This window comes from Centruroides sculpturatus, unplaced genomic scaffold (assembly GCF_000671375.1).
Source record: "Centruroides sculpturatus isolate CEXI.00-Female unplaced genomic scaffold, Cexi_2.0 scaffold251, whole genome shotgun sequence".
NCBI classification, from domain to species: Eukaryota; Metazoa; Arthropoda; class Arachnida; order Scorpiones; family Buthidae; genus Centruroides; species Centruroides sculpturatus.
The window spans coordinates 587695-613781 of NW_019384351.1; the positions used below are offsets into that span (position 1 = coordinate 587695).

A 26087-nucleotide genomic window follows, 5' to 3' on the forward strand; every position below is an offset into this window, starting at 1 on the left:
GGATTAATCAATATTTTATTAAATAATCACCTAAAATATTAACATTTTACGTTAATCATATTAATTTGTAATTATTTTGAATAATTCCTTAATTAATTTTAAATAAAATAATGAAAAAATTAATTAAGATAAACTTAAAATTTTATCATCACTCTCACATCAATTTTAATTGAGTTTTTATTCCCTTTAATGGGAAATTTGATGGTAATTTGTACTTTTATCAATTAATTATAATTAATATGATTAATTTCTAAAGATGAATTACATAATTTTACCTAAATTTCCTTTTAAACTTCTATATCTTTTGCCTTACACGAGCATAAATTAATTGAGATATAGGCGAAAAAAATACAAAAGAATTGAATTTTTTTAAAAAATGAACCAATTTATGTCCTTAAATTTATTTAATTTACCTCATTTTAATAATATTATAGCATTTTTAATTATTTTTGCGATAATTTTCGAGTTTTCGTCGCTTAAAACGTCAACTTTTCATGGCTTTTCCTAGTCTATCTTCTTCACTTTTAAGTAAAGAAAATGCAAAATTTATTATAATTAAAGTTACATTAGAAGAAGAGAAGATATTTTCTCTAAGAGAATCAAGAGAAGTTTATCATTTTGACATCATTATCATTTAGATATCAGATAACTTAAGCAGTACAACAACAGCAGGATTCCATCTTCATCTCGGTGGATTCTACCAAAATTAATCAATTGGTAAAACGATTCTACGCTTAAAATTTAGCATAAATCATTAGAAACAACATTAATTAACGTAAATTTAATAAATTTAAATAATAAATTTGATCATAAAATTAAAATTCTCCACGTTTCCTACGCTTAAATCAAGGAGGAAGATGCTTACATTTATAGCATCCTCAGTGAGCACGTCTCATCTTGATGCAACTTCCGCTTGGATAATTGATTAATAAAATAATTTTTATCCAAAAAACCGAATTTTTTAGATTGCCAATGAAAAAAATGAAACCCTTTTTTTATCTTATTAACACGATTTTTGGATCAACAAATCACTGATCCATGAAAAAATCTGTAACGAATTACACATCTCATGGGAGGAATTCAATTAAAGTAGTGAGAGGAAAGAGATCTTTATTGCTGAATGTCTGTTGAACAATTGCTTGTAATTGCATCGAGTTTGCTTGATATCGTTTCGGAACATCAAACATAATTGGTATCTTTCTGATGACGTCTATCTCGGCGGTGTTTTATTTCAAATTTGTGTGTGTTTCCGCGTGCTCTCTGCTGTCACCTTCCGGGAAATTGACGTAGAAAATTGATTTTTTAAAACTAATTTTGCATTTTCTTAGAGAAATTTTGCATTTTTTTAGATACCCGAGGCTTGATACCTTGCAAATTCTTCAAAAAATCTTTCAAAAAATACAATTTTTTTTAATTTTTTGGACCGCAAAGAACGTCGTTTTTGCCTTATTTAAACTCAGAAAAATTGGGTTTTATCATTAAATTATCTAAAAATCTTCTTTTTATATTATTATTTTAAAAAATTCAGTTTGTTTCTGGATTTTTTCAAAAAGTTAATTTTGAAAGGACATCTTACAATTATTTCGCTTAAATTATTTTAAAAATTACTGTTTATTCTTATTTAAATATTCAAAAAAATTAAATTTTTTCATAAAAATTTCTAAAAAATTACTTATTTTATTTGATTTATCCAAGAAGAGTCCCAGTTTAATTCTCACTTAACTGTAAAAAATCAAGTTTTATACTAAAAATAAGTTAATTTTTGGAATATTTTAATTAAAATGCCAAAAAAATAATTTAATTTTTTAAGATTATCTTAATTTTTATTAAAAATTAACTCGATAATTCTTCTAAATAATCAATTATTTAGAAAAAAAATCCCATACGTGACAATTTCACTCTTCTCTCTTCAACTATCGATTTATCTTCGTAAAATTCGTAAATTTTCTTAAATGTTATAACGTGAAATCTTTCCAATTATCTAAAAAAAATCTATAAAAATCAAAAAAGTCAGTAATAATAACCAAAAATTGAATAAATCTTAATAATTTGCTACGCATCAATCATCTTCTTCCTCTATAAATTCATACAAATATATTAAAATTTATAGGAAAATTTAATTAAAAAAGCGTTAAAAATTTATCTACAATTGAAAATTTTTAGATTTTAATTTCAATTTTTACAATTTAATTTAATTTTAATTGCAATTTTATATCATGAAGATCAGCATCCTTTAATTACTCCAATGATGCTGGATAAAGATGCAAGAGAGAGAGAGAGGATAGAGAGAGGTTTTTTTGATATTCTAATATAATTTAATTTATTTTCTATTCAAAAAAATTAAGTTTTATCGATTATGTTTTTCCTTTTTCTAATAATTACAAAAGATATTTTGGCTTCTGTCCAATATTCTGTTGTTAATCTGTCAAAAGGTCGTTCGTTTAACCTTGTCTAAATTCAAAATAATTCGAATTATAATTTAAATATCGAGTATTTTTTAGAAAAAATGGTGTTTTCGGATTAAAATTTCTCCATTAATCTCTAAAAATTTTCATTTTTTTCTTAAAAATATCAGAGAAGTTTCCATCTTCGTTCCAACATCATTCTTCTTCATCCCAAGTTTCTGTGGGTTTTTTAAAGTTTTTTTAGAATATTTAAGGTTTTTTTAATCTAAAAATTATTTTACAACTTTATAAAGTTAGTTTTAAGATTTAATTTCTAAATAATTAACTAATTTTTACAAAATTTTGACATATCCTCTATGGTTAATCTCATCTTTATCTCAGTCTTCTCCAGCAATTTTTAAAGGAATTGTTTTAGAATTTTCGGGTTTTGTATCTAAAAATCCTATTTTAGAACTTATTAAATCATTTTAAAATTTAATTTATAAAAATTTAATTAATTATTGTGTAAAAATTCACACATTAAATATGGAGATTTTTTGGATAAAATTTCTAAAAAATTAGGTAAAAAATCAGGTAAACAGCCAATAATATTGTAAAATATCATGTAAAAATCCAATAAGATTTAAAAAACTGAAGTGAAAAATTCAAATTAAATTTTAAAAAATCATGTAAAAATCCAAAAAAAGAATCAGGTAAAAGTATCCAATAAACCTCTAGAAAAATCAGGTAAACATTCAATAACATTGTAAAATATTAAGCAAAAATCCAATAAATTTCTAAAAAATCGGTTAAAAATCCAATAAAAATCAAATAAATTTAAGTTAAAACTAGATTAAAATGCGAATAAATCGGAAAAAACTTCAAAAATTGCGTATAAACGAACCCATTTAGCAGGAAGAGTTAGAGATTTTTTTGTGGAATTTCTTTTCCAAAAAAAAAACAAAATAATTTATTGATTTTTAAACATAAACAGAAAGGATATAACTAAACTTAAAGATTAAGTTTCCGCATCAAACAACATCCTGATTTATTCGCTAAATTAACTCTTATCTTTCCATACGTTCATCCAGAGCTTCTCCAACATCATCTTGTTGATCCCATCAATTGGTCAGTTTGTGGAGTACCACAAAGTAATTGAAAGTAAACTGCCATGTTTCACTTAAAAATCTTCAATTTTTCTTTACAAATTCCTTTAAATTTTTTTTTAAAATAAAGTAAAATAAAATAAATTTTATTATTATTTTCACCAGCATCACTATCTCTTCCTGTTCATCTGTACACGAGCATCGTAGAGAGATGGAAAAATTGGATGTTTTGACGTGTGAATGATCATTTTTTCCCTATTTTTTCTGTTTTTTTGAAGGTCCTTTATGTAGAACGTTGCATTTTTTATGTTTATTCCTTTCGTATATCACTCCTCCTCCGGTTATCATTATAATATTTCATAGGGAAGTTGCGAAAGTGATGCGGAAGATGAGAAAAATTACTTCTTTTCTAAGCATCTTTATCGAAAAAATTCTTTAATATTTATTAATTATTCATAAATTTTATGTAATTTAGTAACTTTTTTATAGTTTTATTCTTTGAAATTATCTAAAAAATAAAAAAAAGTAAATACTTTCCATTAGAAAGACGGTTTAAGTTTATTTGAATTTTTAACTGCAACCATCAATCAAAAAATACGTGTAAAAAAATCAAATTCTTTACAAAAATTAAAATTAAAAGTGCTGAAATTTGTATTTTTTTATTATTTTTTTGATCTAATTTCGCATTTTTTAACGTTTTTAACGTTTTTTTTCCTCCACATCTCTCTACTTTATCCTTTACTCTTTATGGTGATTTACCTATAAGGAATTTTCAATCTTCCTCCTCTCACCTGATACCTTTTGAGGGAGGAAAAAAACACTTAAAAAAACACAATTTTCTTTCTAAATTTTTAATTAAACATCACTTAAAATTTTTAAAATATTTTCTAAAGCCGTATTTTTAGATACAAACATCACTTCATCCATCTTCGACTCTATCAATTATTAACGTACTTAATAGATTAAAAAAGAGATTTTTAGACGAATTTCTGATATTTTTTTGAATATTTAATAATATTTATTTGCTAATTTTGACATTCGATAAGTTTTTAATGCGTTGGAGTAAGCCAAGAAGAACTCATCTTCTGCGTGTAGTTAAGGCGTTAAGAGTAAATATGCTGGAAGCTATGATGGAATTTTCTGTACTTTGTTGGCTTCTGGAGAGGATATTTGTTGTGTTTTCTAAGATTTTTCTATATTTTTCTCCCTATTTTCTTTGTAGAAAGATTCTATTTTCTTACTAACTGCTTCTTTATGGCCTGCGGTAGAATCACGACAATTTGATTGAAATCATATTGTACACAAAAACAAACAGCAATATTGTTGTTAGACTTGTGACTGATGTCTTATTTGTTACAAGAAATTCCCTTTTTTTTAATGTTTTTTTGGATATTTTTTTATGTTTTTAGATCATAAATTTTCAATTATTTCATTTCTTTCCTTTGTTTCTCCTCTCCTTATCCTATAACATAACATGGATTTCTTTTTCTGTTTTCAACTAAAACGTGTTTATTCTTTTACGTTCTTTTGGAAATTTTAAGTGATTTTTGGTGGAAAATTATCTAATTTAACGCTTTTTTAAATTGCTTCAATATATTTTTTAATTAATTAATTTAAAATGTTGATTTTTATATCGCTGTTTTCTCGCTTCATATTATTGCATTTTTCTTAGATTTTTTTTGCATTTTTAACACATTTTTTCTTATAAATTAATAATTATTTAAGTAACTAATATAAATTTTAATTATTTTAGCTTTTACCTGAATAAAACTTAATAAAATCTTTGCAAAATCAATGGAATTCATGTTACAAACATCAATTAATTTTGTGCTTTACGTCAATCAAATTTACTAAATTTCTGCAGAAAAATTTTATAAATTCATTAATAAATGTTTTTCTCACTTAATTTTTCTCTCTGAATTTAATACATTATTAAATTAGAACGTCCCTCTGTCTGTTCGTTGCTTACTTAATTATATTTGTAAAAATTATTTAGATTATCACTCATATAAAAGTTCATTTACTTAATCTCCACCGAGATTGCATAGTAATATCGACTTTTAAAATTCGGTTTTATGTAAAATTTAATAAAAAAATATTATTAAAATACATTTAATTTGGTTAATTTTAAGTTCGTTTTATTATAAAATAATACATAAATTGATTTAAAACGTTTATAATATTAAATAAACGTTTTAAAAAAGTCAATCGACGTTTCCTCTTCTTTCGATCCACGTCGTCTTCAGTAAGTTTTCGTCAATTTAAAATAAATTTCTATTCAAAAAATTAAATTTTTAGATAGAAAACGTGTCCAAAAATAATTATTAATAATTTAAAAAGTCATTATTAATTAAAATAATTTAAAAAATGCAAAAAAATTGACTAAAAAGATGAGTATTCTAGGTTAAAAACACTCTCAAATTTTCTCTTTATAACGTTGAAAAAACGTAGAAAAGTGGTTAAAATTTGAATATTTTTGGAAGCTTTTTCGAGTTTTTAGAATCTTTAGCGCCAGTTAAATGTAAAAAAATTCATTAATTCAATAGAAAATCATTTAAAACGGAGATAAAAAGACAAGTCAGTTGCGGATCGTGTATAACGCGCAGGTTTATAAATGCTAACATATATATCAGCAAATGGAGCGAAGTGAAAGTATAGGGAAAAAATGGAAATAAAATAGTATTAAAAAAAAATAAGAATAGAAAGCAAAACAAATATGATTCTTTCTATTATTCGAGACTTCTAGCGATAAGAATTGTCGTTCTGCCACATTAAATTCGTTCACAGAAACGAAAAATCCTTGAAGCGTATCTTGTTTGGTGTCACAAACTTGCGTTGCTAGCGTTTATTCCACACGGTTCCACAAATTCAGGCAAATCTACTGAAATTTCTTGTTATTTTTTTTCCCTAAAACTTTCTCGTGTTTGTTCTGTGGATTATAAAGATTTTCAATTATTCACTAGCTTCTAACTATCCGAGCGTGAGATGCACTTACTCAATGGAATTTCTCTTAGGTTTCTACTGTTTTTTTATGATGAATTATTCCCCCCGAAAAAAACAAATATTTTGGACGTTTATGCATTAATTGTATGTTAAGTTGGTGTTTTTTTGGTAAATATTTAAGAGATTTTTATGGAAATTAAATGAAGGAAAGAGTGTACAAAGCCGAAAAGAGTACAATCTTCTCGATGCTCCTGGATGAATTATATATTAAATTCGTGTTTTTTTATAAACATTTCGATGTTTTTGCGAAGATTAAAATAAAAGAAATATTTGTATAATTCAAAAAAACACAAATATTTGCGTTTTTTTCCATCAATTGATGTTCTCTGTAGAGATTAATGTAAAATAAATCTAAAAATACATACATTTTAAGGCACTTTCAGGTTAATTAGTTATTAAATTCGCATTTTTTGTAAACATTTTAATATTTTTTTGAGATTAAACATAATTTTTTTGAATATTTTTGCATTAATTGCTTGTTTTTTATAAAAATTCAAGCAAGAAAAAACGGTTTTTAACTTAAAAAACACAAATTTTAGGTCCCTTCTGCATTAATTACGCATTAAATTCGTGTTTATTATCAAGGTTTCCACGTTTTTACAGGAATTAAATTGAAAAAAACGTGTATAAAACTCAAAGAGAAAGCAGAAAAGACACCAATTTTCGATTAAATTCGGGTGTAGAATAGCAAGGTAATAATTGAATAGCATTGAAGATATCAGCTACTTTCCAACTCTTTACAGATAAGAATAGAGGGGTGGGTGAGATTTTTTTGGTGTTAAAGCCCACACGAAAATTAAAACCAATTGTGCAAAGAAGAGCAAGAGCAGGGATGAGAGGGGGAGAATCGATAAAACTTTATCTAAGAAAACCCCGGTCCTACGAGTTGCTAATTATTAGAGATTCTTCCAAAAAAATACATACACAATTTTAAGTGTTTTGTTGGTGTTTAATTCAAGAAAGTACATGAATCTCTATTCTTAGAAGCAATTTATTGAATCTCTTTAGTGTTTTTTTGGACGGGGAAAATCTCTTCTTTACTATAACAGAATCTAATCAAATAAAAATGCATTTTTTTCTTTCTTTCTTTTGTTTTTTTCTCTTTCCCTCACTTATAACAAATTGAATTTTCTTTTACTTACTCCTACCTCAGATAATATTCTCTGAAGGAAAGTTTTATATATATATATATTCTTTACTTGTCGATTTTATTTCCTTTTTTTATAAATATTTTAATAAAATATCCAAAGATTTATTAGTTTTTTTGGGTAAAAATAACTCAATTTTATCGTTTTTAAGTGCTGGCAATGTGCAGAGTATTTCGTTGTTGAGTGAATTGGTCCCATCACTGAAGAGAAGATGCAAGATGCACTCTAAAAATAATTAAACAATTGCATTTATTCTTGTCAAAATTAGCCAAATTGGCAAATTTCTAATCCTTTATACGATCTTATAAATATTTACGATGCTTTACCCTAACAATTGCAGAATTCTTATAAAAAAATCGGGCATTTAATATTGCTTTACAGTACTGTACATTCTTACTAAAGTTAGAGACAGACGGCCGGGACATTCTTACAGCAATTAGCAAGTGTGGAGGCATTCCTACAACGATTAGCAATAGTAGGGATTTTCTTGTAACAATTAGCAACAGTAGAGACATTCCTACAATTAGCAACAATGGGAATTTTCTTGTAACAGTTAGCAACAATAGGGACTTTCCTACAACAATTAGCAACAGTAGGGACTTTCTTGTAACAATTAGCAAAGTGGAGACATTCCTACAACAATTAGCGACAATAAAGACGATCCTACAACACTTGGCAACGATAAAACATTCTCAGAACAATTAACAACATACTCTAACTGTTAAACCCTGTTTATTTAATAACTCCCGTACAAAATTAGCAAATAACTTCGCATAAAACCCTGTATAATCCGGAGCGATTCGAACATTTTCATCCAGTGACACAGCAATAAATATCGAATTTTTTCTGAAATGTTAAACTTAATAACGTATTTATTTATGAAGAAAAGCATGGAAATTCCTTAGAAACCAGCGTACAATCGAAGCTAATTCATTCGATTTTAGTTAATTTGCACAAGATTGTACAGTGTCAACATGGTGTGGCATCCCTTGGGTGATGAACAATCTAATGGATAGCAAAGAAACGTTAAGGGAATTCCCACAATAAAACCCAAGAGTAGTCGATGATTGCTTCTTTCTAACAATATCGATCCCTTCGTGTGTGCACTCTTTAAATCATCATCGTGATTACGTCTTAATTACTTAACTTCTCTAGCAATTATACACTTTTTAATTCGAATTTTCTACCAAAAAAACTCTCGATTTAATTTTCTCTCACGTGCTAATTTCTTGCTCTCTTCCGTATCTAATTAATTATTCATTTATTTTGTATCAAATTTGCTTGTTTGTGTATATTTTTTGCGCGCTGTACGAGCGAAAATATACAAATTTAACTGGCGTGTTGGAGAAATTTCAATTCTTTTCGACTTTTTTTGTGTGAAATTTTATGTTTAAAATATTTAAAATTATGTAAGTTAAATCTAAGACTGTGTCAAGTCGTATCGTCAACGTTTTATCAACGTTTATCTGACTTATAAAACTTCTTGAATGTACAGTACTTTACGTATAAGAAAATCCTCAGGTTTTATAGTAGATATTTAGAAATTTCAACGTTTTTTAATGACACGAAACATTCAAATTGTTATAATTATTTCATTTATTGAGAAATTTCTCCTCTAGAAGTAACCAGGAACCACGAAAAGATCAACGCATATAGCATGTAAAATCGTCAAAAGATACAAGAAATTAAGCAAAAATTTACTCAAAAAAAACTTAAAATTACAATTTAATCGTTACAATGCCGGTAATTTTTAATTATATTTAAAATTTATTTAATTTAAAATATATGNTCTAAAGATGAATTACATAATTTTACCTAAATTTCCTTTTAAACTTCTATATCTTTTGCCTTACACGAGCATAAATTAATTGAGATATAGGCGAAAAAAATACAAAAGAATTGAATTTTTTTAAAAAATGAACCAATTTATGTCCTTAAATTTATTTAATTTACCTCATTTTAATAATATTATAGCATTTTTAATTATTTTTGCGATAATTTTCGAGTTTTCGTCGCTTAAAACGTCAACTTTTCATGGCTTTTCCTAGTCTATCTTCTTCACTTTTAAGTAAAGAAAATGCAAAATTTATTATAATTAAAGTTACATTAGAAGAAGAGAAGATATTTTCTCTAAGAGAATCAAGAGAAGTTTATCATTTTGACATCATTATCATTTAGATATCAGATAACTTAAGCAGTACAACAACAGCAGGATTCCATCTTCATCTCGGTGGATTCTACCAAAATTAATCAATTGGTAAAACGATTCTACGCTTAAAATTTAGCATAAATCATTAGAAACAACATTAATTAACGTAAATTTAATAAATTTAAATAATAAATTTGATCATAAAATTAAAATTCTCCACGTTTCCTACGCTTAAATCAAGGAGGAAGATGCTTACATTTATAGCATCCTCAGTGAGCACGTCTCATCTTGATGCAACTTCCGCTTGGATAATTGATTAATAAAATAATTTTTATCCAAAAAACCGAATTTTTTAGATTGCCAATGAAAAAAATGAAACCCTTTTTTTATCTTATTAACACGATTTTTGGATCAACAAATCACTGATCCATGAAAAAATCTGTAACGAATTACACATCTCATGGGAGGAATTCAATTAAAGTAGTGAGAGGAAAGAGATCTTTATTGCTGAATGTCTGTTGAACAATTGCTTGTAATTGCATCGAGTTTGCTTGATATCGTTTCGGAACATCAAACATAATTGGTATCTTTCTGATGACGTCTATCTCGGCGGTGTTTTATTTCAAATTTGTGTGTGTTTCCGCGTGCTCTCTGCTGTCACCTTCCGGGAAATTGACGTAGAAAATTGATTTTTTAAAACTAATTTTGCATTTTCTTAGAGAAATTTTGCATTTTTTTAGATACCCGAGGCTTGATACCTTGCAAATTCTTCAAAAAATCTTTCAAAAAATACAATTTTTTTTAATTTTTTGGACCGCAAAGAACGTCGTTTTTGCCTTATTTAAACTCAGAAAAATTGGGTTTTATCATTAAATTATCTAAAAATCTTCTTTTTATATTATTATTTTAAAAAATTCAGTTTGTTTCTGGATTTTTTCAAAAAGTTAATTTTGAAAGGACGTATCTACGAGGTTTGAAGGCAAACAAGATATATGTTAAAATCCTGATGGTTCTATCCAATCTTTTTATACTTTTCTAGATAGAAAAATAGAATTTATACGTATATAAATCGAAAAAAATCTATTGATATTAAACAAATAATGTCAAATAAATCAATATTTACAACTTTAAATGATAATTTTTAAAGTATTATATATATTACTACATTTGTTTGCCAAGAAGGCTGGACATGTTCAATATGCATTAGCTAACATTGAACAATCGTATATACTGTATATATATATGGTCATTTACACTAATTACTGTAATTTTGAAAGTCAGACGTATCTTTAATGACTGTTTTCCAGACAACGAATGGCTCCTCTTGTAAATCTGTGGTTAATTAATGGTAATTTACTACTTTATGTTGTATAAACTAATGGAGGAATTGGTACAACCGAGCAAAGTATGAAAGGAAAAGAAAGGAAAAAAAAANTTTAGATTAAGTCTTTAATTCAAAACTCACTTTAATAAATTTACTAACAAAAATGTACTTCTCTATTACTGGAAACATATTAACATCTAATCAGAGAACCTCTTCAGCATCCAGTAAAATGTGGAAGATGAAACAAATCACAATGTTTTACTGGATGCTGAAGAGGTTCTGTGATTAGATAATGTAAATTTACTAGTACCTTTTTCATCCAATTCCAGTTGTTTATATTTAATTTAACTTTTGAATTATGCTGTATTTACTTTATTGTTAAAATTTGCAAAATTAATAGTTTTGCTGGCAGCAGGGCTGTGGAGTTAGAGTTGGGAACAATGTGTCAACTCTGACTCCAGCATTTTAAATTTAATTTAGTTTTTTTTTTATTTAAATGAAAGAAAATTTATTTTATATTTTGTTATAATTTATTTTAAGTACAAAATGCAACAATTTAATTTATTAAATATGTATCAATAGTTTTCTTTATAGTATTTGTGTTTAGTAGTTAAATTATTTTGACCCAATTGAGTTTGAATATTTTTAATTCAATCCTTTATTATCTCCACTTTAAATAAGTACTATATTTTTCTGAATGAGCCAGACTAATTGATCAAGTATATATTTTTCTTTTCTGAACAAGGGGCTCTTTAGTTGGACTAACTTTTCTGGAAGGGTGAAATTGAAGTGCAAATGCTGTAGAATAAAGATATGTAGATGTAAAATTTTATCACTCCCCTTTTTCCTCTTACAGTATTAAATATTCGTAAAAAATTAATTTCTTTATACAAATAAATATTAATGTAAGTTAAATATTAAAAATACTAACTATAAAAGTATTTGGGTAAATGCCTGGGTCTCCTTTCAGAGTATGTAAGGTAACCCCTATGAGCACCTCTGCCCTCATAAAATGAATTGGTTTTTAATTTTGCCGGAGTCGGGAGTTGGAGTCAGAGTCAGCCTACTAAAATTATCAGGAGTCGGAGTTGAGTGTTTTTTTACCGACTCCGCAGCCCTGGCTGGCAGTTCTTGACTATAACTAATTAATTAATTTGAAATTGATGTCATTCAGTCTATCATTTAGGTTGAAATGCATTTTTCATTATTTTTGGATAAAGAAATAGAAAACTACAGATTCTAACCTTATTGTGTGAATTTATATTTATTTTCAGAGACTCCAAATATTTCAAAATACAGTAATTTAGTTTAGTTCAGAATAATTTCAGATAATTTAATTACAGGAGATAATAAATTAGGCTATTTCTAAGAAATTGCAACATTCATTAGCCCCATTAACATTTTATATAAATAATTTAAATAATATGTTAAAATTTATTTTATGTTATATAACATTTTAATTCTTTTGAATAGGGTTTCAACTCACCACGGGAATTCATTGTAACTCAGGGACCATTACATAGCACACGAGATGACTTTTGGAGAATGGTGTGGGAACAGAACTGCCGTGCCATCGTCATGCTGACTAGATGTGTTGAGAAAGGAAGAGAAAAGTGTGATCACTACTGGCCATTTGATATGCAGTCTGTATATTATGGAGATATCCAAGTTACCATTTTAACAGAATCTCAATATGCTCATTGGACTATTTCAGAATTTAAAGTTTGCAGGGTATTGCATTATATCAAACAAAATATATTTAAAAATTGAATGTAAATAATTTAAAATATTTTTTTTCTAAAGGGTGAACAATCTAGAATAGTTAGACATTTCCATTTCACAACATGGCCAGATTTTGGAGTACCAGATCCCCCTCAAACGCTGGTAAAATTTGTCAGGGCATTTCGAGATAGAGTTTTATTTGATAGCAAACCTGTTATTGTTCATTGCAGGTAAGTAAATAGGAAAGTAAATGATACATGCAGCCATAACATTGTAAATGCCATTTTTCTCTAAATACTATGACAATAGTGATGCTGTAAGTGGCTATATTTTGAAGTTTAATTTATGTGAAGTCATAACATTTAAAGTGTCAGATCACGTGACTTTTGGTATCGAAAATGTTATGGCTTATATTTGCATCATTTTGATATTCCAGAGAATTTGTAACCTAGTGAGATTTTTACCATTTTATTGTAAAATTGAAATGAATTCATTTGCTAGAAAGTTTTTTTATCTCTCCTGAAAAGTTTGCTTTTTGGCATTTACAACATTATGGCATTGCATGCTTCAAACATTAAAAAAAAAAACTTTAACAGAAAGCTTTTTTATCATCTATGGATATAGGTGGTTCTTCGCCTTATATATTAGATAGAATTTTAATGATCTTAACGATAATTGGCTAGAAATATGACACTCTTAATGATGATTGGTTAGAGGTGAAACTGTTTTAACGACGATTAATTTAAATTATTATAATTTAATCCGGTGATTGGTTGCAAATTCTGCATTCTTAAAGATTATTGGTTGGATACATAACATTCTTAACGACGATTGGTTAATTGAATAATTATCCGAACTAGTATTTTATCTCGATCAAAAGTAGAACTCCGCCTTCTTTTAAAATTTTAATTAATTATTGAAAAGATAATTTTAAACTTTTAAAAATTTATAAATTTATTTTTCTAAAAATAATTTATTAAATTCTATATAATTTAATTTATTAATACTGAATAGCCCACCAGTTGCCGAGCGGTTCCTTCGCTAAACACTGAGAGTTCGGTCGAAGGTTCGCGCGCGCTGGCAATGTGGATTTTCCGGGTTTTCTCCACGTCCGTAACGCCTAAATAGGGGCCAGTTACCCTTAAAAAGACCTCCCGGAAGGCATTCCCCCGCGTAACATCGCGTTTCCAGAGAAGGCAACGAAAAACCCACTTTTTGGTTGAAAAGAGAAAGAATAATAAGGAATAATAAAATTGAAAGTTATTATCAACATAGGTGGTTCTCTGAGAACATTTGAGAGATAATTCCTTGAAAATATCATTTAGTTTTCACTAATTGGTTGGAAATTTATAAAGTGGTGGAGTTATGTTTCTAATTACACGTTTCAATCGACGTCATGACAATTATGCAATTAACTAATTGTTGTTAAGATAGTTATATCGTCCAACCAATTGCTACAAAGACTATTCCGTCCTTTAATTAATTGTCGTGAAAACAATTAAACTTGTAACCAATCATCTTTAAGACTGTAATAATTCAAATTAATCGTCGTTAGCACAATTATATTTCCAACCAATTGCTGTTATGTATTTGAAACTGGCAACCAATCATTGTTAAGATTATAATACCTGTATTGTAAAATAATTGATGTTAGAAAAGTTAAGCCCTCCAAAATTAATTGTTAAAACATTTATATTTTCAACCAATCATCATTAAAAAGTAAGACGAAGACAATTTTAAAGTATGTAGACATAATTTATGTTACGCATCTGTCCGTCACGTTATATCCTAACAGAACTTTGTACAGTATTTTTTATGTTTGAAACATATTTTTGCATTATTAAGTTATTTCAAAACAAAATGGAGGAAGTTTAAAGGGCACAAAGCGTGTCGAAGTTGCGTGTGAAACTAATTAAAACAGCAGAAATTATGTTTCCAGCGAAATTATCCTTGTAAAATTCGCTCGAAACGTAATTTTCTCCGAATATCTATAAAGAAAATATTCAAATTATTTGTTGAATTTTATTTAATTTATCAATTCTTATGTAAAAATTTGTCAAAAGTAGTCAATATGAAAAATTTCTTTGGAATATTTCTTTTTATATGTAATTTAAATGTTAAATAGGCTATATGTATTTAAAATGCAAAATTAATTTACAAAATTCATGTAAAGGTGGTCCTCTGATAAATTTGTAAGATATATATATAAAAATACATTACGAAATGCTAAAGTCGATTGGTTGAAGAAAAAAAAAAAGGCAGAGTTAAGATTTTTTCAACAACGATTGATTGGATAAATGGAAAAAAGGAGGAAATCATTTAACTTCGTTCCTGACCAGTCATCTTCTATCAACAATATTATCAACCAATCATCGTCGAATCTTCTAAACTTTTTTGTACTTTTTCTCAAAAATTTCGCAGAGTACCGCCAATGTTCATGAACTTAATTTTTATATTTTTAAATGTTTTTGATACTGTTTAATACATATTTTCGTTTATAGATGATCTATAAATTACAAATTAAGGTTTTTTATCAATAATTAACCGTAAAATATCCGTAAAATATTATTCAAGCGGAAGAGGAGAAGGAACGTGTCTCTTTACGTCAACCATCCTGTGGTCGATTGTAACTCTAAACTCAGCTTTATTAGAAGTAAATAAAGAGGAGGAGGAGGATTCGGTAGTGAAATTTTCCTTTTCATCAACCCCGTTTCATTATTACTATATCAATTGAAAGTTTGTGGAAAAGTGTTAAGTACGAATGAATCACTTTACTAATCAAGTCACGTAAGTTCGTCAAAGCTGTTTAACGAACAGTTTGAATTAATCAGGACGAAATGACAATTACTGTACATCCGGAAGAGCCTTAGGGTGCCTTTTACATTCTCTTATTTCGCTAATACTCTAAGGAACTAAAGTGATGCACGGATGGAGCAACATCACTTCTCCTCTGATAAACTGAATAATAATCTTAACACAAGTTTATTGCATTTCGGATAAGAAAACTTAAACTTTGAAGATTTCAAACTAGATAAATGTACCGGTTGATTTGACTATTATTTATTTAATTATGCTCTGTTTCTTTTGAAAACTTGTAAAGAAGTTAAAGAATTTCGAAAATTAGTACAAATTAGACAGGAAAGAAGTAGAGGAGAAGAAGGATAAAAAGGAAGTTGATTTCTAGATGTTAATTGATAAATATCTCTACAGTCACAGCGTAATTCTCTTCAGCATCTTTATACCGTAACTCTCAAGTGTCTCAACCAATTTAATTTTTAGCTATCTCTTCATCACGTGAAATTCGCAATATAATTTTCTTTAGCATCTGTGCAATTTTCTATAAGTGCTGAAGAAAATTGCATTCAATTTTCTACGATAAAACAATTTACTACAACATTTCTACAACTCCTCGCACTTCTCAAAGACTGTAATTTACCTTAGAACTTTAACATCTCTAAATCTCTCTAAGCTCTCAACATAATTTTCTCCAAAATCTCAGTATTTCTACATCTCACTAAGCTCTCAATGTAATTTTCTTCAATACTCCCAGCATCTCTACATCTCACTCAGTGTAATTTTCTCCAACATCTGTACATCTCACTAAGCTCTCAACGTAATTTTCTTCGTCATCGCTACAGCTCAATGAATTCTTAATGTAATTTTGTTTTAACTTTCTGCGGCTCTACAAGACTATAATTCTCTTCAGCATCTTTAGCATCTCTACAGCTCTCAGGTAAAGAAAAAAACATTAGATCTTTTATTCTCTTTTAATTCTCGTTATTGCATTGTTTTGAAATAAATGAATTGATTAAAATTTATTTAATTTAAAATATATGCTCTCGATTTTATTAGTGTCTTGCCCCTGTAAATCACATTTTTCCTGATAACAACAAAGTAGTGCAAGGCATCTACTCAAGTCTCTTCTGAGGGAAATTTTTTGAATTGAAATCACATGACTTCCAGTTTGGACCGGAAGTTCGTATATAGTTAATTGAGGCCTCCTACCCCTAAGCTTTTCATATCCTGATTAAGGAAAGACAGATAAACAGTGGGAATTTATAAGTCTACATTTTTTTTTTTAAATTGTGGTCCAAAACGTTGACTTTTTTAGAACTTAATTAAGCAAATTATTTATTAAAAACGTTGAATTTTAACGTTTTTTTTTATTATATTTCGTTGATATTTTTGGATAAATTCCAAGTTCTAACTCGTTGAAATGGTCATAGAATATTAAGAAAATGGTGAAAGAATTGATTGATCGTAGTGGAACGGGGGTAAGAGGGGTCGATTTTAGTCAAAAACTTGAGAGATTTCTTTGTGTAGTTTGTGTATTTTTACGATCGAGTTTGTCGACAAGCGTGCAGCAATAAAAAGAAAACAGCAAAATATAATTGCTTTTCCCTCAGGCACTGATTTAAGAGACATAAATATTGCTTAACGATGTCTTGCTTCTAAGAAAACAATGCCCCTACTTTACTGCGGAAATTACTTGATTTATGACGCCATTGATGATAAAAATTGTTAATTTTTTTCTCCCCCTAAATTTTTTCTTCTATCCTTAGCTTGTAAGATGCTGTAAACGTTGATGATAATTTCATTTAAGGATGCTTAAAGTTTTAAGGGATGCTGGTGAGAAAATTTGGAGTGTAAGAGGAACTAAAACTCGATTTAATCCGATAGGAAAGGTTTGAAAATTGACGTTTCTCTTGTACCTGAGAGTGCTGAAAAGAAACGTTAACAATAAGATTTAATTAGTGCTTGAAATTGGCGAAAAAAACGTTCGAAAAAGAGAGTAAAGTTCTTCGTTGAAACTGCTTAGTAAGTGTCAAAATGTAAGTAAAATGACCAGGAAAATGTTGAACAATTTTACTTTATTTATTTTTAGATTCAACTTTATCTGAAATGAATAGAAAATAACAGAAATTGAAGTTTCTTCAGGACAATAAAGAACCCTTTTTAAGTGTCCACCACAACTAAAAATCACACGCATTATTCAAAGCTCCAAAAGTGCCACAGTGGTGATTATTGGTACTAATATTTTTTCTCACGAAAGTCTTCCGCGTGTCCCGAAATGTCACCCTAACATTTGAACTGCTCTAGACAGCGTTAAATGGAAGTACTTTAATTACGATCATACGATATTTGCACAGAAGTGTTCGAAGCTGCAGAATCAATGGGAAAATTAAACCAATAGGAAGACTCTTTGCAAAAACTATTAAAAGGATGTACGGCGTATCCCGTGATTCAATTTTGTGATGGTAGAAAAAGACAATTCATTGGTTATCAACGGCATTAAAATTGGAAGCTCTAGTGATATCTGAAAGCAGCTAACATCCGAAAAGTCTAAAGAATAGTAGTAAAATCGTGATTCTAGAATAATAAATGAACGAGTGTGATGATGACGTAATGATGACAGAGTGAAATTCCATCACTCTGACATCATTACGTCATTTTTGACGGAGCAGTCCATTACTTACAAATAATGAATCCCATAGAGGAATGTTTCTCCGCATTCAAAAGCTAGTGTGATGTCTAAACTTACAACAACTGATGTTCATCAGTTTTTATTGGCTGATCCTCGATCGACCAATCCGTTGTTCATCAGTTGTTATTGCCCGTTTTCTTATTGTTTATTATTAGTTTTATTGCTGGTCTACTTATTACTTATNATCAAAAAATACAGAAAATAGTTATAAAAAAATACCAAATGTATTTTTTTAGAAATATTAATTACGCTTCACCAAAAATAACAAAAAATTAAATTAAATTAAAAGCCAATAAAATGAAATCCAAAACAATTAAAAATAAAATTAACGAGCAATTATTTATTGTAACATCGTTACAACGCTCTCAATTTTAGTAGTATCTTGCCCCTGTACGTCATACTTTTCCTATTAACAATTGAATTAAATTCACGTGAATTTCGATCTAGACCGGAAGTTCATGTACTGTACAGGGCTTCCACCCCCTAAGCTTTACACATCCGGTTTCAACTTCCACCTACCTAACACCGTCCTCTAGATTAACGAAGGACAGACAGATAAACGTACGACAGTTGGAATTTATGGGTCTACAATTTTTTCTAATTGCAGCCAAAAAAAATCAAAAGTTGTTTTGTATTAAAAACATAAAAACACAACTGCATTTTCTTTAGTGAATACAAAAGAAATTGAAATTTTCTATATAAAAAGTTGAAAATTTTTAGAAATTTCTAATGATTTTATCTCAATACTTTAAATAAGATTATTGAAATAGAATTTAAGTCAGATGGTTTCTGACATCAACTCTTCTTCTTTTATAGTAGAAGAAGGGGGAAAACATAAAAAAATAAAAAATAAATAAATTTAAAAAGAAAAAAAATCGATGAACCTTAACGTCATTTGGAATCACACCAAAGTCAAAAACCGAATCAAGTTTTTAGTTTGAATGGATTTTGCTGCCAGTCACTTCAATTATTCAAAAAATACGACAAATAAAACAGGTATAAATAGAAAAAAAATCTAAAAAAATTTACTATTAATAATTTTCCCATAATTTTGCTCGAATCCAAAAAAAAAAAATCACCAATTTTTCCTTTCACGTCCCATCGAAAATCTGGGATTTTTTCGTGTATAAATCGCATTTGTATGGCCGATTTTTGGAGTATTTATTTAAAATTATTTACGATTATTTTTTGGAATGTCAAAAAAAAAATTAATTAATTAAATTTTCTTAAAAATTTAAACTGTTTTTTTGGGGGGGCCAAATTTATGCGTTAGAAGGCGTCAATTTTTAAAAGCGTTTAACAAAAAAATTGGTGTTTTTTATGTGTAAATTTTAATTTATTGGTTTTTAAATTAATTTAAGGTGTTTATTGATAGTTATTTTATCAAATAGAGTGTAAAAATCTTTCTAAATTCTCCTTCTTCTTTGTTAAATTCCTTTAAGAAATTGCGATTTTTTTATCTCCATTTTTTAAATTATCTTCGTTCGAGTGATGAAGACTGTAAAAAGAAGCGTTAAATTTATGAATCTTTCTGAGTTTTCTTTTAATTATATAATTTGCTAAAAACAATTTTAAATCAAATAAAATAAATATCTAAACATTTTTGAACCATTCAAACGAGATTCAAGCGTCAAAAAACATTGATTTTTAGTAATTCGTATCATTGAAAATAGGTATTTTTTTTATCCTTAAATCTTGTATTAGTTATTTAATTTTTTAATCTTTATCTTAATTAATTAATTTTTGTGTTTTTAGAAGATTATTAAATCGAAAAATAACTTAAACTCATTTTGATTTAGTAGATCTTCAAAGAGTAGTGAGTTTCTTCATCGTTTTCTCGTATTAAACATCATTTAAATAGGAGAAATCATCAAAAATAGTATTGAATTACAAAGAAAAATCATTTTAAAAGTCTAAAAACTCTTCTTTACGGTTCGAAGATTCTTCAAAAAACAACGACTCGACAATTTGTAGGATGTTTCTTTAGAATTAATTAAGTTTTCTTGGATTTGTTTCATTGATTTCTGTTAAATTCTTAAATATAACAAACTAAATTAAAAAAATTAATATCTGAAAATGTTTAAAAATTGTAAAAAACAAANCGCCGTTCATCGATACCAGGAATACGGAAATTGACTTCCATCGTTTTTACTTTCATACAAGAGTTATGCACCAAAGAGCATTCAATGAAACTGCTGAAATCTTATTCCTGTAGCAGTCTTCTCTGTTAGAGTTATAGCATATCCTTTGTATACAACACTTGCCTAAATACCAGCAAGACACTATAAATTATCGAGTTCAGATTCTGCAACCTCAAACACTTCTATGCAATTAATCTTCAAACGTTGCAAAGCGATTCTGTATTTACGCAATGCGTAAGATTTTTGTGAAATCTTTCCTCTAAAATCTGCTTCGGAGTATAACGTTTTATTAACTCAATTAAAAAATTTGATTGATATTTTATAGCTTAATTAGTAATTATTATAAGAAAACGTTAACCATATTTTAACTTAACTTAATGTCGTTCAAAATCTTCTTGGTTTTAAGTTGAGAAAAACGTTGCATAATTATATTCTGGTTTGTCTTTTACGTGGGAAAAAGTATCAAAAATCGTAACGTTTCTCTCGCTTTTTCCCGTAAATATGATAAGAAAAACGTTTCGTGATATAATTTTTATATTATAAATGTTTTCGTACTAAAAATGAAAAAAAAAACGTTGATTTTGACACTTAAATACTGTGAGAAGAACGTTGAAAAACGTTTAATAATATAGTTTTTCACATTATAAACGTCCTCACACTAAGAACGAAAGAAAACGTTAACTTTTACGCTCACTCACTTAAATATTGTGAAAAAACGTTGAAAAACGTTACATAATACTTTAACACGTTTTCATGAATCTTGAGAATACTTAACTAGACTTAAAGAAAGATTGAGAAAAGCATTCGTAATGTCAATGTTTTTATTTCCATTTTTAAAATAAAATATATGCTTTCCACCTCAAATTAGTAAGTGGCTTACCCCAGTACATCATACTTTTCCTGATAACAATAAATTTTAAAATTTAAATAACGTGACTTTTGATCCAGATCGAATGTTCCTATATAGATAAACGGGATCTTCTGCCTCTATTCTTTCCATATCTAGTCTTGACATTTATCCGTCTACACCATTCTCAAGATTAAGGAAGGACAGACAGACAGACGGACGACAGTAGGAATTTATAAATTTGCAATTCCAAAAAATGCAGCCCAATAATACTAAATTTAACATTTGCACACGCGATAGAACATTCTAACACTTTTCTAAAAGGTTCAAAAAATTATAAATTAATATTAAAAAAAACATTAAACGAGATTTTCTTTATTGTTTTTGTTTAAAAAAATAAATTATTTTTTAATAAAACAACAATAATTTGGCAAAAATTACTTTTAGAATTTTATTACTTCATTAAAGCTATCAACTGATAAGCTTTTAATGCTTTTAAATGTTATTTTTTCCTGCATTTTAACATGTAAAAAAAGGTCATTTATATATATATATATATTTCTACGCTTAAAAACAACTTTAAAAAATTTAATTCCGCAAAGTTAATTTTAATTTTTATTTTTTCTACAGATTAAATTCGAGAGTAGTCAATTTAATGATCAAAGTAATAAATTCGAAATTATAATTTTATATTTATCGGTTTTCTTAATGTAAAATTTAAATGTTTTTTTTTCAGAAACAAAAATAATAAATTTTTCTATTAAAAAAAAGAGAAAAATATTCTACTTTTTTTCGGTGTATAAATGTTGGCATTTTTCCCATAAATGAATTTTTTATTTTATTCCTTTGATAAGTCAATGATCTTCTTTCTCTACACTCATTTTACTTCATTACTTACAAGTATTAAATATTAACCGGTTAAAATTTCTTAAATTAATGATTTTTTAAATATTTTATTAATTTACTTATATTTTAAAATGTTTAAAATTAAAAAAAAAAAACTTTAACAGAAAGCTTTTTTATCATCTATGGATATAGGTGGTTCTTCGCCTTATATATTAGATAGAATTTTAATGATCTTAACGATAATTGGCTAGAAATATGACACTCTTAATGATGATTGGTTAGAGGTGAAACTGTTTTAACGACGATTAATTTAAATTATTATAATTTAATCCGGTGATTGGTTGCAAATTCTGCATTCTTAAAGATTATTGGTTGGATACATAACATTCTTAACGACGATTGGTTAATTGAATAATTATCCGAACTAGTATTTTATCTCGATCAAAAGTAGAACTCCGCCTTCTTTTAAAATTTTAATTAATTATTGAAAAGATAATTTTAAACTTTTAAAAATTTATAAATTTATTTTTCTAAAAATAATTTATTAAATTCTATATAATTTAATTTATTAATACTGAATAGCCCACCAGTTGCCGAGCGGTTCCTTCGCTAAACACTGAGAGTTCGGTCGAAGGTTCGCGCGCGCTGGCAATGTGGATTTTCCGGGTTTTCTCCACGTCCGTAACGCCTAAATAGGGGCCAGTTACCCTTAAAAAGACCTCCCGGAAGGCATTCCCCCGCGTAACATCGCGTTTCCAGAGAAGGCAACGAAAAACCCACTTTTTGGTTGAAAAGAGAAAGAATAATAAGGAATAATAAAATTGAAAGTTATTATCAACATAGGTGGTTCTCTGAGAACATTTGAGAGATAATTCCTTGAAAATATCATTTAGTTTTCACTAATTGGTTGGAAATTTATAAAGTGGTGGAGTTATGTTTCTAATTACACGTTTCAATCGACGTCATGACAATTATGCAATTAACTAATTGTTGTTAAGATAGTTATATCGTCCAACCAATTGCTACAAAGACTATTCCGTCCGTTAATTAATTGTCGTGAAAACAATTAAACTTGTAACCAATCATCTTTAAGACTGTAATAATTCAAATTAATCGTCGTTAGCACAATTATATTTCCAACCAATTGCTGTTAGGTATTTGAAACTGGCAACCAATCATTGTTAAGATTATAATACCTGTATTGTAAAATAATTGATGTTAGAAAAGTTAAGCCCTCCAAAATTAATTGTTAAAACATTTATATTTTCAACCAATCATCATTAAAAAGTAAGACGAAGACAATTTTAAAGTATGTAGACATAATTTATGTTACGCATCTGTCCGTCACGTTATATCCTAACAGAACTTTGTACAGTATTTTTTATGTTTGAAACATATTTTTGCATTATTAAGTTATTTCAAAACAAAATGGAGGAAGTTTAAAGGGCACAAAGCGTGTCGAAGTTGCGTGTGAAACTAATTAAAACAGCAGAAATTATGTTTCCAGCGAAATTATCCTTGTAAAATTCGCTCGAAACGTAATTTTCTCCGAATATCTATAAAGAAAATATTCAAATTATTTGTTGAATTTTATTTAATTTATCAATTCTTATGTAAAAATTTGTCAAAAGTAGTCAATATGAAAAATTTCTTTGGAATATTTCTTTTTATATGTAATTTAAATGTTAAATAGGCTATATGTATTTAAAATGCAAAATTAATTTACAAAATTCATGTAAAGGTGGTCCTCTGATAAATTTGTAAGATATATATATAAAAATACATTACGAAATGCTAAAGTCGATTGGTTGAAGAAAAAAAAAAAGGCAGAGTTAAGATTTTTTCAACAACGATTGATTGGATAAATGGAAAAAAGGAGGAAATCATTTAACTTCGTTCCTGACCAGTCATCTTCTATCAACAATATTATCAACCAATCATCGTCGAATCTTCTAAACTTTTTTGTACTTTTTCTCAAAAATTTCGCAGAGTACCGCCAATGTTCATGAACTTAATTTTTATATTTTTAAATGTTTTTGATACTGTTTAATACATATTTTCGTTTATAGATGATCTATAAATTACAAATTAAGGTTTTTTATCAATAATTAACCGTAAAATATCCGTAAAATATTATTCAAGCGGAAGAGGAGAAGGAACGTGTCTCTTTACGTCAACCATCCTGTGGTCGATTGTAACTCTAAACTCAGCTTTATTAGAAGTAAATAAAGAGGAGGAGGAGGATTCGGTAGTGAAATTTTCCTTTTCATCAACCCCGTTTCATTATTACTATATCAATTGAAAGTTTGTGGAAAAGTGTTAAGTACGAATGAATCACTTTACTAATCAAGTCACGTAAGTTCGTCAAAGCTGTTTAACGAACAGTTTGAATTAATCAGGACGAAATGACAATTACTGTACATCCGGAAGAGCCTTAGGGTGCCTTTTACATTCTCTTATTTCGCTAATACTCTAAGGAACTAAAGTGATGCACGGATGGAGCAACATCACTTCTCCTCTGATAAACTGAATAATAATCTTAACACAAGTTTATTGCATTTCGGATAAGAAAACTTAAACTTTGAAGATTTCAAACTAGATAAATGTACCGGTTGATTTGACTATTATTTATTTAATTATGCTCTGTTTCTTTTGAAAACTTGTAAAGAAGTTAAAGAATTTCGAAAATTAGTACAAATTAGACAGGAAAGAAGTAGAGGAGAAGAAGGATAAAAAGGAAGTTGATTTCTAGATGTTAATTGATAAATATCTCTACAGTCACAGCGTAATTCTCTTCAGCATCTTTATACCGTAACTCTCAAGTGTCTCAACCAATTTAATTTTTAGCTATCTCTTCATCACGTGAAATTCGCAATATAATTTTCTTTAGCATCTGTGCAATTTTCTATAAGTGCTGAAGAAAATTGCATTCAATTTTCTACGATAAAACAATTTACTACAACATTTCTACAACTCATCGCACTTCTCAAAGACTGTAATTTACCTTAGAACTTTAACATCTCTAAATCTCTCTAAGCTCTCAACATAATTTTCTCCAAAATCTCAGTATTTCTACATCTCACTAAGCTCTCAATGTAATTTTCTTCAATACTCCCAGCATCTCTACATCTCACTCAGTGTAATTTTCTCCAACATCTGTACATCTCACTAAGCTCTCAACGTAATTTTCTTCGTCATCGCTACAGCTCAATGAATTCTTAATGTAATTTTGTTTTAACTTTCTGCGGCTCTACAAGACTATAATTCTCTTCAGCATCTTTAGCATCTCTACAGCTCTCAGGTAAAGAAAAAAACATTAGATCTTTTATTCTCTTTTAATTCTCGTTATTGCATTGTTTTGAAATAAATGAATTGATTAAAATTTATTTGAAATTACAGAATAAAAATTTTTTTCGTGAAACTGAAAAAAAAAATTAAGATTTATAATAAATTTATAATTAAAAATGAAAATTTTTGGATACGTTATTAATTTTGAAGGATAAATTTAGAAAATGTTGCATTTTTAATAAATTTAAAATGAAATTTTCTTCATAAAAATTCATTATAAAGTTCATTTATAACTCTAAAAATAAATTTTTATGATAAATATTTTTTTGAATTTTTAATTAATTCTCTAAAAAAATCATTTATCTTCCAACTTTAACATTAAAAAAATATAAATTTAAAAAATGTCTAAAAACACACGTGCATTTTCTCAAAAATTTGTATTTTTAGAAAATTTTATTTACATTTTATGACACAAAATTTAAATTTTTTTATGTTTTTAGAAATTTTAAAGCATTTTTGACAAAATAGCATTTATTTTTATCCATAAAACTCAAAAAATACACGATAAAGTAAGTTTCTAAACGTCTAAAATTATAAATTTAATTTCGAAAAAATTATTTCTTCGTCGAAAATACAATTATAAT

At 27.5% G+C, this 26087-nt stretch overlaps 1 protein-coding gene across 1 annotated transcript; it reads left to right on the forward strand.

The window, feature by feature from the left end:
• The first annotated feature begins 12584 nt into the window (after nt 1–12584).
• On the forward strand, nt 12585–13257 carry LOC111637727 (tyrosine-protein phosphatase 10D-like). The gene is made up of 2 exons (XM_023383294.1): nt 12585–12845; nt 12918–13257. Exons 1-2 carry the CDS (start codon nt 12660–12662, stop codon nt 13068–13070), a joined length of 339 nt encoding a protein of 112 aa, XP_023239062.1. The 5' UTR covers nt 12585–12659; the 3' UTR covers nt 13071–13257.
• Nucleotides 13258–26087: the final 12830 nt, after the last annotated feature.

What these genes read in the sequence shown, in the direction of transcription:
- LOC111637727 (XM_023383294.1), top strand. Translation starts at nt 12,660, where the DNA reads ATGGTGTGGGAACAGAACTGCCGTGCCATCGTCATGCTGACTAGATGT. An exon ending in CAGAATTTAAAGTTTGCAGG is followed by an intron (nt 12,846 to 12,917) that starts GTATTGCATTAT and finishes TTTTTTCTAAAG; the next exon opens with GGTGAACAATCTAGAATAGT.